The sequence below is a fragment of the Nomascus leucogenys genome, chromosome 20, assembly GCF_006542625.1.
Source record: "Nomascus leucogenys isolate Asia chromosome 20, Asia_NLE_v1, whole genome shotgun sequence".
Taxonomy (NCBI): domain Eukaryota; kingdom Metazoa; phylum Chordata; class Mammalia; order Primates; family Hylobatidae; genus Nomascus; species Nomascus leucogenys.
Genome location: NC_044400.1, coordinates 8,495,463 through 8,513,938, shown reverse-complemented (window position 1 = coordinate 8,513,938; position 18,476 = coordinate 8,495,463). Strand labels below are relative to the sequence as shown.

At 36.2% G+C, this 18,476-nt stretch overlaps 1 protein-coding gene across 1 annotated transcript in view; it reads left to right on the top strand.

Moving 5' to 3' along the window:
- Positions 1–18,476, top strand: part of ARHGAP15 (Rho GTPase activating protein 15) — a 638,539-nt gene that overhangs the window by 412,882 nt on the left and 207,181 nt on the right. The window contains exon 11 of the mRNA XM_030801219.1: positions 17,345–17,422. Coding sequence (XP_030657079.1) covers positions 17,345–17,422 — 78 coding nt within the window. The remainder of the gene's footprint in view (positions 1–17,344; positions 17,423–18,476) is intronic.

The window sequence follows — 18,476 nt, the reverse complement described above, 5'->3', positions numbered from 1 at the left end:
ATAATCATGTGGTTTTTGTCTTTGGTTCTGTTTATATGCTGGATTATATTTGTTGATTTGCGTATGTTGAACCAGCCTTGCATCCCAGGGATGAAGCCCACTTGATCATGGTGGATAAGCTTTTTGATGTGCTGCTGGATTCGGTTTGCCAGTATTTTATTGAGGATTTTTGCATCAATATTCATCAAGGATATTGGTCTAAAATTCTCTTTTTTGGTTGTGTCTCTGCCAGGCTTTGGTATCAGGATGATGCTGGCCTCATAAAATGAGTCAGGGAGGATTCCCTCTTTTTCTCTTGATTGGAATAGTTTCAGAAGGAATGGTACCAGCTCCTCCTTGTACCTCTGGTAGAATTTGTCTGTGAATCCATTCTGGTCCTGGACTTGTTTTGGTTGGTAAGCTATTAATTATCGTCTCAATTTCAGAGTCTGTTATTGGTCTATTCAGAGATTCAACTTCTTCCTGGTTTAGTCTTGGGAGGGTGTATGTATCGAGGAATTTATCCATTTCTTCTAGATTTTCTAGTTTATTTGCATAGAGATGTTTATAGTATTTTTTAATGGTAGTTTGTATTTCTGTGGGTTTGGTGGTGACATCCCCTTTGTCATTTTTTATTGCATCTATTTGATTCTTCTCTCTTTTCTTCTTTATTAGTCTTGCTAGCGGTCTATCAATTTTGTTGATCTTTTCAAAAAACCAGCTCCTGGATTTATCGATTTTTTGAAGGGTTTTTTGTGTCTCTATTTCCTTCAGTTCTGCTCTGATCTTAGTTATTTCTTGCCTTCTGCTAGCTTTTGAATGTGTTTGCTCTTGCTTCTCTAGTTCTTTTAATTGTGATGTTGGGGTGTCAATTTTAGATCTTTCCTGCTTTCTGTTGTGGGCATTTAGTGCTATAAATTTCCCTCTACACACTGCTTTGAATGTGTCCCAGAGATTCTGGTACATTGTGTCTTTGTTCTCATTGGTTTCAAAGAACATCTTTATTTCAGCCTTCATTTCGTTATGTACCCAGTAGTCATTCAGGAGCAGGTTGTTCAGTTTCCATATAGTTGAGCAGTTTTGAGTGAGTTTCTTAATCCTGAGTTTTAGTTTGATTGCACTGTGGTCTGAGAGAGAGTTTGTTATAATTTCTGTTCTTTTACATTTGCTGAGGAGTGCTTTACTTCCAACTATGTGGTCAATTTTGGAATAGGTATGGTGTGGTGCTGAAAAGAATGTATATTATGTTGATTTGGGGTGGAGAGTTCTGTAGACGTCTGTTAGGTCCTCTTTGTGCAGAGCTGAGTTCAATTCCTGGATATCCTTGTTAACTTTCTGTCTCTTGATCTGTCTAATGTTGACAGTGGGGTGTTAAAGTCTCCCATTATTATTGTGTGGGAGTCTAAGTCTCTTTGTAGGTCACTAAGGACTTGCTTTATGAATCTGGGTGCTCCTGTATTGGGTGCATATATATTTAGGATAGTTAGTTCTTCTTGTTGAATTGATCCCTTTACCATTATGTAATGGCCTTCTTTGTCTCTTTTGATCTTTGTTGGTTTAAAGTCTGTTTTATCAGAGACTAGGATTGCAACCCCTGCCTTTTTTTGTTTTCCATTTGCTTGATAGATCTTCCTCCATCCCTTTATTTTGAGTCTATGTGTGTCTCTGCACGTGAGATGGGTTTCCTGAATACAGCACACTGATGGGTCTTGACTCTTTGTCTAATTTGCCAGTCTGTGTCTTTTAATTGGAGCATTTAGCCCATTTACATTTAAGGTTAGTATTGTTATGTGTGAATTTGATCCTGTCGCTATGATGTTAGCTGGTTATTTTGCTCGTTAGTTGATGCAGTTTCTTCCTAGCCTTGATGGTCTTTACAATTTGGTATGTTTTTGCAGTGGCTGGTACCGGTTGTTCTTTCCTTGTTTAGTGCTTCCTTAGGGAGCTCTTTTAGAGCAGGCCTGGTGGTGACAAAATCTCTCAGCATTTGCTTGTCTGTAAAGAATTTTATTTCTCCTTCACTTATGAAGCTTAGTCTGGCTGGATATGAAATTCTGGGTTGAAAATTCTTTTCTTTAAGAATGTTGAATATTGGCCCCCACTCTCTTCTGGCTTGTAGAGTTTCTGCCTAGAGATCAGCTGTTAGTCTAATGAGCTTCACTCTGTGGGTAACCTGACCTTTCTCTCTGGCTGCCCTTAACATTTTTTCCCTTCCTTTCAACTTTGGCAAATCTGACAATTATGTGTCTTGGAGTTGCTCTTCTTGAGGAGTATCTTTGTGGCGTTCTCTGTATTTCCTTAATCTGAATGTTGGCCTGCCTTGCTAGATTGGGGAAGTTCTCCTGGATAATATCCTGCAGAGTGTTTTCCAACTTGGTTCCATTCTCCCCGTCACTTTCAGGTACACCAATCAGACGTAGATTTGGTCTTTTCACATAGTCGCATATTTCTTGGAGGCTTTGTTCATTTCTTCTTATTCTTTTTTCTCTAAACTTCTCTTCATGCTTCATTTCATTCATTTTGTCTTCCATCACTGATAGGCTTTCTTCCAGTTGATCGCATCGGTTACTGAGGCTTGTGCATTCATCACGTAGTTCTCGTGCCATGGTTTTCAGCTCCATCAGGTCCTTTAAGGACTTCTCTGCATTGGTTATTCTAGTTATCCATTCGTCTAATTTTTTTTCAAAGTTTTTAACTTCTTTGCCATTGGTTCGAACTTCCCCCTTTAGCTCAGAATAGTTTGGTCTTCTGAAGCCTTCCTCTCTCAACTTGTCAAAGTCATTCTGCATCCAGCTTTGTTCCATTGCTGGTGAGGAGCTGCATTCCTTTGGAGGAGGAGAGGCACTCTGATTTTTAGTTTCTGGTTTTCTGCTCTGCTTTTTCCCCATATTTGTTGTTTTATCTACCTTTGGTCTTTGATAATGGTGATGTACAGATGGTTTTTTGGTGTGGATGTCCTTTCTGTTTGTTAGTTTTCCTTCTAACAGTCAGGACCCTCAGCTGCAGGTCTGTTGGAGTTTATTGGAGGTCCACTCCAGACCCCGTTTGCCTGGGTATCAGCAGCAGTGGCTGCAGAACAGTGGTATTTATGAACTGCAAATGCTGCTGCCTGATCGTTCCTCTGGAAGTTTTGTGTCAGAGGAGTAGCGGGCCGTGTGAGGTCTCAGTCTGCCCCTACTTGGAGGTGCCTCCCAGTTAGGCTACTCGGGAGTCAGGGACCCACTTGAGGAGTCAGTCTGCCCGTTCTCAGAACTCCAGCTGTGTGCTGGGAGAAGCACTACTCTCTTCAAAGCTGTCAGACAGGGATATTTAAGTCTGCAGAGGTTATTGCTGTCTTTTGTTTGTCTGTGCCCTGCCCCCAGAGGTGGAGCCTACAGAGGCAGGCAGGCCTCCTTGAGCTGTGGTGGTCTCCACCCATTTCGAGCTTCCTGGCTGCTTTGTTTACCTACTCAAGCCTGAGCAATGGCAGGCGCCCCTCCCCCAGCCTTGCTACCACCTTGCAGTTTGATCTCGGACTGCTGTGCTAGCAATGAGTGAGGCTCCGTAGGCGTAGGACCCTCCAAGCCAGGTGCAGGATATAATCTCCTGCTGTGCCATTAAGCCCATTGGAAGAGCGCAGTATTGGGGTGGGAGTGACCCGATTTTCCAGGTGGCATCTGTCACCCCTTTCTTTGACTAGGAAAGGGAATTCCCTGATCCTTTGCGCTTCCCAGGTGAGGCGATGCCTCGCCCTGCTTCGGCTCACACACAGTGTGCTGCACCCACTGTCCTGCACCCACTGTCCAGCACTCCCCAGTGAGATGAACCTGGTACCTCAGTTGGAAATGTGGAAATCACCTGTCTTCTGCGTCGCTCACGCTGGGAGCTGTAGACTACTGGAGCTTTTCCTATTTGGCCATCTTGGCTCCACCCCAAAAGCAGGATTTTTTAATGGCTGAATAGTATTCCATTTGTGTGTGTGTGTGTGTGCGTGTGTATCATATATATATGATGTTATATATAATAACCTATATGATATATACAATATCACATTTTATCATTCAACCATTGATGGACACTTAGGTGAATTCCTTATCTTGGTTGTTGTAAATATTGCTGTAATAAAATAAGAGTGCAGACATCTTTCTGATATACTGATTTTATTTCCTTTGGATATATACCCAGTGGTGGGATTGCTGGATCATATGGTATTTCTATTTTTAATTGTTTGAGGAACCTCTGTATTTTTTTCCATAATTGTTGTACTAATTTACATTCCCACCAATAATATAAAAGAGTTTCCTTTTCTCCACATCCTTGCCAACACTTGCTATCTTTTGTCTTTTTAATAATAGCCATTCTATCAGAGGTAAGGTGATATCTCATTGTTGTTTTAATTTGCATGTATCTGATGATTAGTGATTTTGAGCATTTTCTCATTTACCTATTGGCCATTTGCATGTCTTTTTCTGAGAAGTATCTTTTTAGTTTTTTGCTCATTTTCAGCTTGGGCTCAGGTTGTTTTTTGGTTGTTTGGCATTGAGTTGTTTGAGTACCTTATACATTCTGATGTTAACATCCTGTCAAATATATAGTTTGAAAATAATTTCTCCCATTCTATAGGTTGCCACTCCACTCTGTTGATTGTTTCCTTTGCTGTGCAGAAGCTTCTTAGTTTGATATAATCTCATTTGTCTATTTTTTGGCACACGTTGGTTTAATATATTTTCTTTCCATAACAATAGATCAGAAAGAAATGAGAGGTATTAAATATATATAAATATATATGTGTATATATATATATATATATATATGCAAATACCCAGATATTTCCACAAGTCTTTCAATGTAGACCTATGTGACAAAATCACCCAGAAGGTGAAAATCTGGTTTGTATTACACTAGTGCTAGATGAGTTTAAATAAGGGAACAATTGGTTTTAGAATGCCTTTTTTTAAGTCAACAGAGTGTTTTGAGTAACCAGAGGGTGCATAGTTCTTTGTTAGATAGTTAACAGCCCTTATGTAGTACAGAATGAAGCTGAGAAGTTGGGTCTCTCCTAGATCACTAAAAGAAGCCTAATCTTTCCTACTTTATATTGTGATCATAGAAAGTCAGAAAGCCAACTTTATTGCTACCTCTTGGCTTTTTCTTACACATTTCTTTTTGTACAAGTCCCAAAATCACAAAAGCCAATGGTATAAATTGTCCGGGGAAAGGTAGAGCTTCTAAGTAGGGAAAATGTTTTTGTCTTTTCAGCTCTATTCCAGATACCTTACATTTCTATCTCCAAATCTGGATGTGATTTCCCCAACAAGAAATAGTTTTTGCAATACTTAATTTTGAGATTTCTACTGTGTGTCCCATGAAGATTTTGAACCTCATTTCAAGAGTCTTAAACCATCTTTCAGCTAAATTAGAGATACAAAACACAGCATTCAAGGATACAGAATAGATTTATGATAGTCTGCAAACATTTTTCAAGTGGATCTCTGGGAACATAAACTCATAAGTGTATATTATCAAATAATTTCAATCTATGTCATAATGTTTTCATAATAAATGTCATTAATATTGTTTGTTCACAAGAGTAATATATATACTACACACATGTGTATGTATGTATATGTATATAAGCACTTATAAAATAGTTGGGAAATATGTAAAATGATTTAAAAACAACCATTTTTATAATCCACCTCACAGAGAATATATGTTCTCACATTTTAGTGCATGTTATGGCTCTATAACATCTGGAAGTGTGTATACCATGTTTGTTACTGTACCCCCAATGTCTAGCACACTTTTGCTACATAGTAAGTGCCTACACAATATCTGTCAAATTGCCTGGAGAGTTGGAATTCACCAATTCAAGGGCCACAGAATATCTTAGAATTTATCTGTTCTTCCATTTAATCACAGTTTAACACAGGTCTATCTGCCAAGCAGGAAGCAACATGCCCTAGTCCCACCTTTCTGTTTAGCAGAAGTATTAATAATATCCACTAGGCAGTTTCTCGTGTACTCTTAAAAAGAAAACAGTCATCCTATTTTTGTTTCCTGAGAATAGGAAGCTCAGATGTCTCAGCTTCATCCACCGTCATGGTTAGGAGCACCTTCTTCTTTGCCTGGGAAAGAGGCTAGTGACACTGTAATTTCTCACAAGTTTGGAACGGCAGCAAGAAGCTGAAAAGAACCATTTTGTCTGTGATCTAAATAGGACTTTGCTGATGGTTGGTGTACTCGAACGGGTTTGTAGAATATCTTGTCTTTGTGCCTGGAATTTGCTTCTACGAACTCACTTGAGAGGAAGCGGCCAGGGAAGAGCTCTCTCTCACCTGAATTCTTAGCAGAGGCAAGCCATCAAAACCCTCCAGGAAGTGGCAAGCCAAAGGGTCTGAATTAGAGGCACCTCCCCAAAGATCAAAAGTTATGCTCCACCAACACAGAGACACTGAGAAATGGTTGAATGTGTTCTAAATTAAACTGCCCTGGTGGTGAGCAGAGATCTGCCAAAATCTTTCAATTAATCACTTTTACCTTCAGGGCAGAGTTAGGCCTGAGAGTATTTCAATAGATTTTTATTAGAACAGAGTTATTTCAGATATTAAACTATGTTGCACAAAGTAAAAATAATGTTATTTTTAAGTTGCTACTCTTGTTAAATAAAAGTTGGCAAGCGTTCTCGGGGTCCGTATTGTGTCTGTGTATTTGTGAATGTGTGTGGCTTTTTCTTGTGCCATAATCCCCATTGATTTTTAAAAAGTGAACAGCAATGAACTAGGTGATAAATATATTTATATAATATTTTCATTAATAATGTGTTATAAATAATAGAAGAAAGGTTTTAAGTATATAATGCGCTACATCACAATTGGGATTTTTTTTCCTACATCTTCAGCAGTAAGTTAATTAGAATCACCTGCATTTCCTTGGGTGGACACCAAATGGATTGCAAACAAAAACAGATTAAAATAGCTGCTGGAGCTCATGGCATACAGATGACAAGATTCACAAAAAGGACAATGAGGCACCGAAAATGTTCGCTTTTCAAACAATTTTAGAGGAAATTTAGCTCTTGTGACTTCTCTGTAAAAGCTGCCTGTAAGTGTTTTGCTGAAAGGCTAGAACAGCTTTGTTTCTGATCCCTTGATGAGTGAGAGAAATGTTTAAGAAAGATCACTTTACAGAGAGATTCAGGCTGAAATGTGATGACTGCGATTCAAGCCAAGCCAAAAATTACAGTTCAGAATGAAAGGGGAGGGACGTGGTTTGGGAATCCATTTTCCCACATTCCTGAATCTCAATCATCCCAGCCAATGTTTAAAAAAAATCCAATGGAAAACAATGAGGTCACTTTGTTTAGATGTTAAAAAAAATACGGGTGGAGGGATTGAAAAGAATGATGGCAAATATATGAATTTTAAATCAGTATCTATTTCAAGTATGATGGGATCAAAGGCTACACTTTATATAACTCTTATGACTTCATCCCAAAGGGATCCATTTTTCTGTTTTCTTCTTGTTTGTGTTGGTGAGCCTTTTATTGTGTTTCTTTAACTTATGAAATAGTCTCTTGCTAAAATTTAAAAAAAAAAGTGTACATGGGCACAGAGTACAGATTACTTCTCCTGAGACTCCAAGCTTTCCTTAGGAATAGCATCTCCAGGAAGCTGGTTTTCTTTCTTTAAACCTGCTGTGGCCACCCCACTGCTGTGTAGACCTCAGGTTATGCTGGTGTATTGGTTTGCAAACTACCAGATGATAATGGCAGACCAAATTAGAGTCATTGTTCTTGTTACTTCTATTTATTTTAATGAAACACACTAAGCAAGTCATACTACCAAATGAATGATTTATTTACATCAGCATGATCACAGCATAACAGTAGAACTGTAACATAAAAGAAACTCAGAGAACAATATGAGATAAGCCAAATATAACCTCCAACTTCAATATCTTCCAGATACACTAAGTTTTTCTTCAAGGCAACAGCTCTCACTTAATGATAACCAGAATCATTGACCAAAATTTGTCTTCAAGACTAAGATTTAAAAAAAAAAAAAGATGTAAGATAATTTGTCAATGACTGTTTATAGGTACCTTGTTTCCCACTCTCCAGAAATCATTTCAATTCATCATCTTTGGTCTGATCAGACCACCGATGCTAGGTTCTTCTCTAGAGAAATTTCACAAGCAAACTCAGAGTCTTGCTGAGATCTTTCTTATCTTCAGAGATTTCAGGTATTAAGGTACATAAATGGCTTATCAACCTATATCACATTAGCCACACTGGAACTTTTTCCCCTTGTCTTTTCCCTAGTTGACTTACCATTTAGTAATCCTTAAAAGGAATCATTTTAAAGGTGAGAATTAAATTAGATGTATAGAGGCTATACACACAAACAAGCCTGATCCGTAAAGAATCACGGCAAATGGAAACCAGGAAATAATATTTTTGAAAGTATACTACTGCCTATACTTCTGGATTCCAATGGTATGGATAAGCATCTCCAATTATAAGAAAATTGGTGAGATATTGTGGCAAGAACTAAGTATAAATATAAGGGAAAATTCTAATAATGAGGAATGACAGTGGTTTTACTCCTGTATTCACATTGAGGAGGGATGGCTTTTTTTTTTTTTTTTTTTTTTTTGGTAACATTTGAAGAAGTCAGTGAGATTTTCTTCTGCTTATTGAAATGTCTAATATCCTACTTAACATGAATGAGAGAGATGGAGAATCCAGGAAAGTAATGCAATAAGTTGTTTTCCAAGACTGAATCCAATCCTGTGTCTCTATACAAGCATACCTAATAATAGTAAAAAGCAAGATAGCCAATCACTCTCCTCCCACACGTCTCCCTACCATCCCCCCACCCACAATCCCCAAACTCTATGGTCGTGGAACTTTTCAAGGCATAAATGATGCAACGCAGAACCAGTAAGAAAATCAAACCAGTAACACATTTAGCACTCAGGGTATTTAGTTATTTTCCACCCAATTTTGATGCTGGAGCAATATGACAACACCTGTCTTCTCTGGTGTCCAAATAAGACAAAGTTTGTTAAGAGCTCAGGATTGGGCAGAAGAGCAAATAGGACCAATATTAATGATAAATATTTTTGCAAGAAAACAATCATATTTCCTAATATTAACAGATTGAAGTAACAGGGGCAAAGGAAGGAAGGTGGGGGTGAAGCATTTGAAAATGATCCCAATTGCCCAAGTGTTCGATGAAAAGTCCTTGAAAAGCATTCTCCTTGCTGATTCAAGAGTCTATTTGATACCATCTTTTTCTTAGTACGTATGTATATATACATATACACATATATTCCTTTATTATGTGCTCTTTCAAGGTATTTAATTTAAATCTGGAATTTGCCCCTAGCTCAGACACTGGCTATATAAACAATTTTAAATAATTGCTCATTTTTTAGTATCACAGGTTCTAAGCCATTTTCTCAGAAACGAAAAAAAAAAATCCTTCTCTTAGTGACCTCTTTTTAGTCTAACATTAAAGAAAAATTACAACAAATATTTATCTCTTCCATGTCTTAAGAGAATAAAAATTCTTATTTTCCATATGAATCCCCTACAAATACCTGGGAAATTAAATACATTTTTTCAGAAATGAATAATCAAAAATGAGCCAATAAAATCTAGATAATGATGATAACCAAAAGCAAATAAAATAATGAAGGAAAAATTGAAGGTATTTTGTTATGACATTAAAAAGAAAAACTTGTTGCAATAATTGTGACAAGCATTCATATGAAGCAAGCATTCATAGGAGAGATATGAGGAAGGTAAAACAAAAAACCAAAATGAGATAAAAATTGAAAAGAAAAAGCTCATGAAAGAAATGGAAGAGAAAACTAAAACAACCTCAGTAATAAAAGGAGAACTGAAAAATGCATAAATGATAGTAGAAATTTCTATAAACACAGAAAAGGACAAGAGTAAGAAAAATGAAATGAGAGATGTACTGAAACCCTGTATCAACCTATTCTTCCAACATTAGAATTGGAATCACGTAACGACTGTTTTAAATATTCATAGTTTAATCCCTCACCATTTATTTCCCATGTACCCATAATGAAAATTATATAACAGTATCTTCACAAACTAATAAAACTTCTGTTTTCAGTTTTTAAAGTTCTGTTTTTATGAAAAACAATGTAGGCCTCACAGTCAAGTTGGCAGACTGAAAAAAACATGTCTGATTCTCTTTCCTCAAAAAAAATCCCAATGAAATAATAGAAAATATGTGTTTTAAAAAGAAAAAAACTGATAATGATGCTGAAAACAGAAAAGGTGCCATCAGCAGATGAGAAATAGAAATTCCAGGAAGAGAAGAAGCAGATGGGATCAAACAAATAGAGAAATGAAAGCAGGAGAAACACCATTCCCAGACACCACAATTAGGCACAGTTCTTTCCAGGGATGTCCCAGAGAATAACCAAACTTGGAGTCAACAAATAAAAAGAACAGAAATTGTAAAGAGGGCAGTAAAGAAAGTAATTCATTAAATAACAGGCTCTAACAGCTGTGAGAACTGGGCTCCTCTTTCTTTATCCTGCACTAAGGAAGCACCTACAGCAGGTGCTTGAGCCTGAGAGCAATTTCTGTAAGGACAGAAAAGTTGCTGGCATCTGAGAAAGAAGGCAATGGAGAAGAAAGTGTCTCAGGTCTTCTCCAACAGAATTAGATATACCTTTGCCCAGGTGCAAAATTGGTAAAGTTCTCTGTATCCCAAGTTAAGTCTTCCTTACTTTGATAACTGGGAAGAAGCCCTGGCCTATTGTCTACTCACCATCCATTTATCCTGCAAGACACCCCAACACACCATTCTCATTTAAGATTGGACAAGTTGTGGGGAGGGAGAGAGCTGGACACATACAGAGATACCCATGACCACTGTTTATTTTAATCAGTCTCAATCATAAGGGTAATCCGATATTTGATAATCCATCTTAAATAAATTCTAGATACAGAGAAGAGAGATAATAGAGGGAAAACAATATTGAGCAAATAATATAAGAAAATGTTTTCCAAATGAAAAGGCCCAGATGGGGAGCACGTATATGAGTGACATTTTACTGCTACAAGTTTAAAGAGAAAAATGTTTTTTAATCTGAGAGCAAAAGCAATTTACCTGCAAAGTGTCAAGAATCAATTTGACATCAGACTTAACAGCAGGGATGCTAGAAGATAATGGAACATTTATTTTTCAAAGTTAGAAAAGTAAAAGATTACGAAACTGAAATAAATATTCAAGTCAACAATCAATTAGGAAGCAAAAGAAAACAGTCAGATGGGTAAAGTGAGAAAAATTACCAATCACATCCTTTTATGCATCAAGAAACTTCTTAAAATTCAATCCAGGAAGAATAACAACGGAATACAAGAGAAGGAGGGTAGTTGATGCTGACCTAGAGACGCATTGTCTAAAATGGTCATCACCAGCCACATGTGGTTAAGTTACTTGAAGCTGAGTAAAATAAAATTCAGTCTCTCAGTTGTATTAACCACGTTTCAAGTGGTTAATAATCTTTGTAGCCAGTCATGTGTGGCCAGTGAATGCTGGTTTGGACAGCAAAGACATAGAACATTTCTATCATTGCAGAAACTTCTGTTGAGCAGCACTTAATCTGAAGAAATGAAGAAACCTAGAAAGGAAGAAGAGGACAAGTTAAGTCTTAACTTTTGGGAGCTCTCCTTTGTGAAACTAAATTTTAATGTTAAACCCCAACATGTTCCCTTTTTAAAAAATAGTGGCTATTATTAACCCATAGATAAGTCACAAAATACTTATAAAAAACAAAATGTCCCAAATTTTAAGAATATAAACAAACGCATAAAGAATAAAACTGGGAAGGGAAGTGGTAGAGAGAAGTAAGAGTAAATATACTGCTTTGTTTTTCATAGCTCAGAGATAATTTGATATGCTAAGATATAGAAACAGACAAATGAACTCAGTGAAGAGAAAGAGGGTGTACAGATAAGTGGTAGGAACTATGAACGCACTAAGCTCTTTATCTTTTCTGAGAAATCAATAAATACCATTCAAAGTTAATAAATTAATAAACAGAAATATGACGTATTAACATTAACAAAAAGAATGAAAATAGAACTTTTCTTTTCGAGATAGGGCCTCGCTCTCTCTGCCCAGGCTGGAGTTCAATGGTGTGAACAAGGGTCACTGCAGCCTCAACTTCCTGGGCTCAAGTGATTCTCCTACCTCGGCCTCCTGAGTAGCTGGGACCACAGGCATGCACCACCATGCCAGGCTAATTTTTAAATTTTTGGGGGGGAAGATAGGTTTCACTATGTTGCCCAGGCGGTTCTTGGATTCCTGGGCTCAAGTGATTCTCCTGCCTTGGCCTCCCAAAGTGCTGGGATTGTTGGTGTGAGCCACTGAGCCTGGCCTAAAACAGAACTGTTAACAATAACTATCTTTGGAAAGCAGGTTGGGGCAGCTACTGTATTTAGTTCTGATTGTATATTGTTCTATATGGTTTAATTTTGTTTTGTTTTTTTAAACCATGGAAGTATAGCAAAAAAAACTGTATGTATTTTTAGAATGGTTTTTATGAAGTCATATAGTTATCCTATAGAATAAAATGATTCTTGTTTGAAAATCAAAATTGTGCCAGCTATTTCCTAAGGGAATCATTCTTAGGGAATAGCAAGGCTATTGAAGGATGGGCATCTCATAAGAAGTTAACAATAATTAAACTAAAATGGCAGATAGGTACAAAATAAACACCACTGAGTCGGAAGAGAGATTAGAATTTTAAATTATATCCTGTACTCTCAGTCATTGAATTTAAAGTGTGTGAACAAATAAGCTAGCAAAAAAAATGTTGGAAACACTCACTTCAACTTAGAGGAGGAGGCATAGGTCTGAATGGCACCGGAGCTTCTCATGTTTAGCTCAGAACCCAAGTAGAAATTTGGAAGGACCGAGACAGAAATGTGCAGGGGTTGAGGGCAACCTGAGTGTTCCTGTGCTCAAAGATTTTCGCCAGAGGGAGAAGCCAGAAGTTCAAAGTATTGCGAGAATCTCACTTCTTGTGGTAGCTCTGGCCTCCTAGGAATTAGGAAGCGCCATAAATCTCAGGAGACGGACTGTTTGTGCAAAATTCCCAGCCCACATTTGCAGACTGCAGAGGCTCAGATGCATTTTGTTGTGGGTCAGAAAAACAAGCAGGCTTTCAGGGCACACCACTCAACCAGGCTCAAACTCCACATCTGCATGGTTTGTCCATCATTCGGGCTACCAAAAATGCTACCTAAACCAGTTTTCAACGATTTTTAACAGACTCGTCTGCATTGTCAAAAACTGTCCATGTTTTGGCAGATAAGCCAGTCAACCCCGGGCAGAGTGTTGGTCTTAGATTTCTTTTTGCAAAGTGTCTAAGATTTATGGTGGGAATTATTCATGACAGCTGCGTTCTTTCCACTGGGCTTAGACCACCATTTGGTCTAATAACTCCTAATTGTGTGTCTATCCCAGTCTAAGCTTCTTCAGGAAAAAAAAAAAGTGGCGGCGGGGAGGTGGGGGGAGACTTTTAAAAATCCCCTACAGCAATACCCAGTGATTTCTGCCAACAGTAAACACTATTTTGAAATATAAGAAGGTCAGCTGATGATGAAAAAATAAACAATATTTCAATGAATGTGGATTTCTTCAGAGAATTTTTCATACTACCATTAATGCCAGTCTGATTTAAGAAAAAAAAGTAAAATGACTTAGTTTTATCGTGTTCCCAAAGTATTTTTAGCATAACAGGCAAAAATCCTGTCAGCATTTACAGTCATGTCATTTTCTTGAAAGAGGTACCTCTCAAAGCGATTTTTCACCAACCTTCTCCAAAGCACAAAAGAGGTACCTTGAAGACACTGGTCATTTAAAAATCATACAAAGTCTAATTATATTTCCAAAATAAGTAGTTTGCAATCCAGCAAGGATAATGTGGTCATGAAAAGGATGTCCAAATCCACCGATTTACATTGGTTTGGTTTGGCATAACTTTCAAAGTTCTTGGAGTAAAAGGAGGATGGCACGTGAGTAATTGTAATTTGGGTAATAGTCCTATAACTTTGGGTTTGCTGTTCTGTGAGCCATTCATAGGAAAGCAAATCAACTTCAAGACTGTACCTATATAATTTATAACTGTTAAAATTCACTGACATGTTCCAGATTATTTTGCAAAACATAATACCCTCCTTTTTAATATGTACTTTGTCATTTTCACTCTATTTATGTAATTTAAAAAGTATGATAGCCGGAGAGCATGAGCCATTCAAAGCAGGAGCCGCTAATGTCAGAGATCATTATCACTCACAAGATATATAGTGTTGGTATCTTTGAATCTAAAGGGCTTGGAAGTTGTGTGAAGACAGATTCGTATTGCATCTAATATGTTTTGCTTTACTCCCTTTTACTTTCTGGTTTCTATCTCCAGCCACAAAGCAGTTTCTCTGCTGTGACTCAGGTCTACAACCACAGTGGTAGCACAGATCTGATTTACCCTTCCTGTCTCCACCAGCTGTGCTCCCTCCTTTTATGCCAAAAGAAAGTTGCGTTATTACTTTAGGATGAGGCTGCTTTCTTTAAACAGTATGCTGCTTTCCAATTGTTTATATGTAATATGTCCGATCCATACTACTTTTTCAAATGGTTTTGATTACTGGACTTAAAAAATTTTTTACAGAAATTTATGAAAGACCAAAGAAAGCACTTCTTATATTGTAACTGTCTAAGAGAAAAAAAAGTTTTGGATACAGGGAATTTCATCAGTTAAAAACCAGTTTACAACTATATGCATTTCAATAGCATATAGAATAATCTTTGAAAAGGAAGAGTGCTAACTTCAAAATAGACATGCACTTGATTTTACACCTTGTATAAATGGATATGCATATTAAAGTGATGATTAAGTAAGGCCTTTATTTGCAATTAAATTTTGAAATTCAAATAATTTCATTTAGAATAGACCTCTGATAAGGGTCTAGCTAATTAGCAAAACAAAATTTTTAAAAATGCACAATGTTCTCATTTTTATTGTAATAGATATTAATTCACATTTTATCTTTAATCATTGTAAATAGGACTAATTTGATTGATTTAAAAAAAAAACATTAGAATTTCTCATTTAGAGAACATAGACCCACATATTCCATTGATGTTTCTATTTTCTAAAATAATTATTTTTCTCTAAATTCCTTAAAATCAATTGATAATCCATGGGAAAAAATCAGGGCCACATTCATTTGATCAAACTTTGTTTGTTTGTGGTGGCAAGCATCAAGGTGACTTTATTCGCCACTCATGGTTCTGATGCCATTTGTCTACTTCCAAATCCAAAACTCTCCCCCAAACCCCCAAGCATGCCATTATGAACATTTTTCTGTAAACATTTCAGGGCCTCTGAGGGTGATTTTAGAGAAGAATTTTAAAATAATTTCCTCAGTGGCTATATGCTCAAAAAAATTAAGAGGGAAAACTTTGAGAAGGACACACTTGAATGTACAATTTTTAATATTTTTAAATCTATCACATTATGTAAAATTTCATAGGTTAAAACTAAATACCAAACAGCATCTAATGACAAAGGAAAAAATAAAATCATAAATAAGTTTTTTGTAAATTAATTTTTTAACATTCTGGGTGTAAGTGCATGAACTTAAGACCAAAATAGACCAATACTAAACGTAGGAATTAAATATTAGAAAAATTTTAATTAGGACTATTATCACATTTAAGCTGTCAAGCAGAAATTGTACTTTAAAACAAACAAACCGGAATAGACATAGATTAATGGAGGTAATTTGTGCATCGCAAAGAAAAAATATATTTGATTTTTACAAATATATGTGTCTTAGAAACTTTCACCACTGGCTAACTGGTATCCAGCTTCACCCAATTCCTCACAATTTATAGTTCTCAGAAGGAGACAGAGTCTCAGTAATTTCTTAGATTATTCTAGAACTATAAAGTCACATCAGTTAATACATTTGTTAATAGCTATTCCATTTTGTTGCCTTTATCTCAAGCAACGCTAAAGTTTATTACATGGAAGAGTAAAAACTATAGTGAATGATTGTCCTAAATTATGACATTATTACCAATGTTATAAGTGACGTTATTCTACCCTTACCTCCCAATGAAATATTTTGCACAATGGCAGAAGTGTTCCTAATATAAAGTGTGTAAAAATGTAGAGATGGTAATGCAATAAATGAGCTCATTTTATGCCAGTAAAGAGCTTTGGGAAGCCTTTATTCTGTTATACTATGGCAATAATTTCTACCAATCTATTGAATACTATTGTGAATTACAATGATTATCCATGATGCTATACTACCTCCCTAGAGAAACTGCTAAGACCTCTGCGTCTGCTGGCAATTTCACCTAGGCCTCTCTGAGTTCCCAGACACATCAAAGAATATACATTCTTGACATTAAAATTATGTCTTCAGCATTTTTAGATACTATTATAGTGTTTGACTAAGTGTTTCCCTTTTCGTTTTCCTGTTTCTTCATTGTCCTCGTAACGTGGCCAAGAAATTAACTAGATTCTATAAATAGATGTGTGGAAAACAAGTGAATGATTACTGAAATTTACTGCCAGGATAAGTTATTTTGAATTACAGATGACCAGTTCTAAAATAATCTGAAACTCATTTTACCATTTTGCTAAAGATTTTATTTTTCTCTCCATAATGGAGCACCCCATTACCTATAATACACTAGAAATTATCAAACTAGCATTATATATAGAATAGAATGTTTACTCTTTAGTTTCAAATAATCAGACCAATATATGTTATTCTGTAGCAATCACAGGAAAGGAAGAATAGACTAGACTAGACTAGACTAGACTAGACTAGACTACAATAGAATAGAAATGGAGAGAAGAAAAAGAGCTGAGAAGAGGAGAGGAAGGAAAGAAGAGAGACAGAAAGGCAAGAAGACAGTAAATCAGGCCAGTAGCAAATGTCTCACAAATGTCTTGAGTTATTTTACCTTGCAGAAAAAAGGCAATACACAAATGTCTGGAGGTTCCCCCCTACCCAGTTGGATTCCTATATTTTTCTTGGAAATGAACCTTAAGTATACGATGTAATCCTATTCTACCCACTGCTCTTTTTGCCTCAATTAGACTCAAATTTATTGATGATAATTTTAATTATGACTGAACACCATGATTACTTTGAGATTAAAATTTTCAAGATTGCATTATTTAGAAGACACAAATTAGTTTTCTCTGAAAAGAATAGATATTTGATGTGATTTACTCCTTTTCATAGTTTTCTTTTAAACCATCTCAGTTCCTATATGTGCTAATATAAAATATGCCCTTTTGTCTTCAGGTCTAGATGTTGATGGAATATATCGAGTTAGTGGCAATCTGGCAACAATACAGAAGTTAAGATTTATTGTCAACCAAGGTAAGTGATTTCCACTTCAGAGATTTTTTTGAACAGTTTCATATGGAACAATATTTCAGACACTGTGCTGTATGTACTGTGAATAAATAATAAAAAAACTTTAACAGGAGAATGAGAAAGTGGAAGAAATTAAAAAATTATCAGAAAAGTAAAAGATAACCAACTAGTTTATCTAGAAATGAATAGAATATACAGAGAAACAAATTAATAGTTTATGTGACGTAAATAATGAATGGAACATGTCAAAATAAAAATTGGGGAAAGAATAGAAAAAGAGTAAAAGAAAAATGATCCACCCAGATTCAAAAAATGTTATTGGCTTATAATGGACACTTACTATATGTTGATGAATGAAAGAATGAATGCTGGAAAATGTAAAAGTCAAAATAACAGATAATAGAAAAATATATAGTAGGTAAGAAAAAAATTAGGAAACGCATATGCCATCAAAGAGTTGTAAATTAAAACAATGAGTTACCACTACACACCTGTTAAAATAGCTAAAATACTGACAACACCAAATGCTGGCTAAGATGTGGAGCAACAGGAACTCTCATTCATTGCTGGTGGAAATGCAAAATGATTCAGTCACTTTGGAAGAAAATTTGGCAGTTTCTTATGAAAATAAATGTATTTTTATTGTATGATCTGGTACTTCTTGGTACTAACCCAAATGAGTTAAAAACTCATGTACACACAAAAACCTATAAACAAATATTTACAGCAGTTTTTTTCATAATTGGCAAAGCTAGAATGCAACTAAGATGCCCTTCAATAGGTGCAAGGACAAACAAACCAGAATACATCCATGCAATGGAATATTATTCAGGGATGAAAAGAAATGAGCTTTCAAATCATAAAAAGACTTAGAGTAATCTCAATGCATATGCTGAGTAAAAGAAGCCAGTGTGAAAAGGTATGATTCCAACAATATGACATTCTGGGAAAAGGAAAACTAGAGAGAGTAAAAGATGAGTGGAAGCCGTGGGATGAGTTTGGGGGAAAGAGGGAGAGATGAATAGGTGAGTACAGGAGATTTTGAGGGCAAACAATT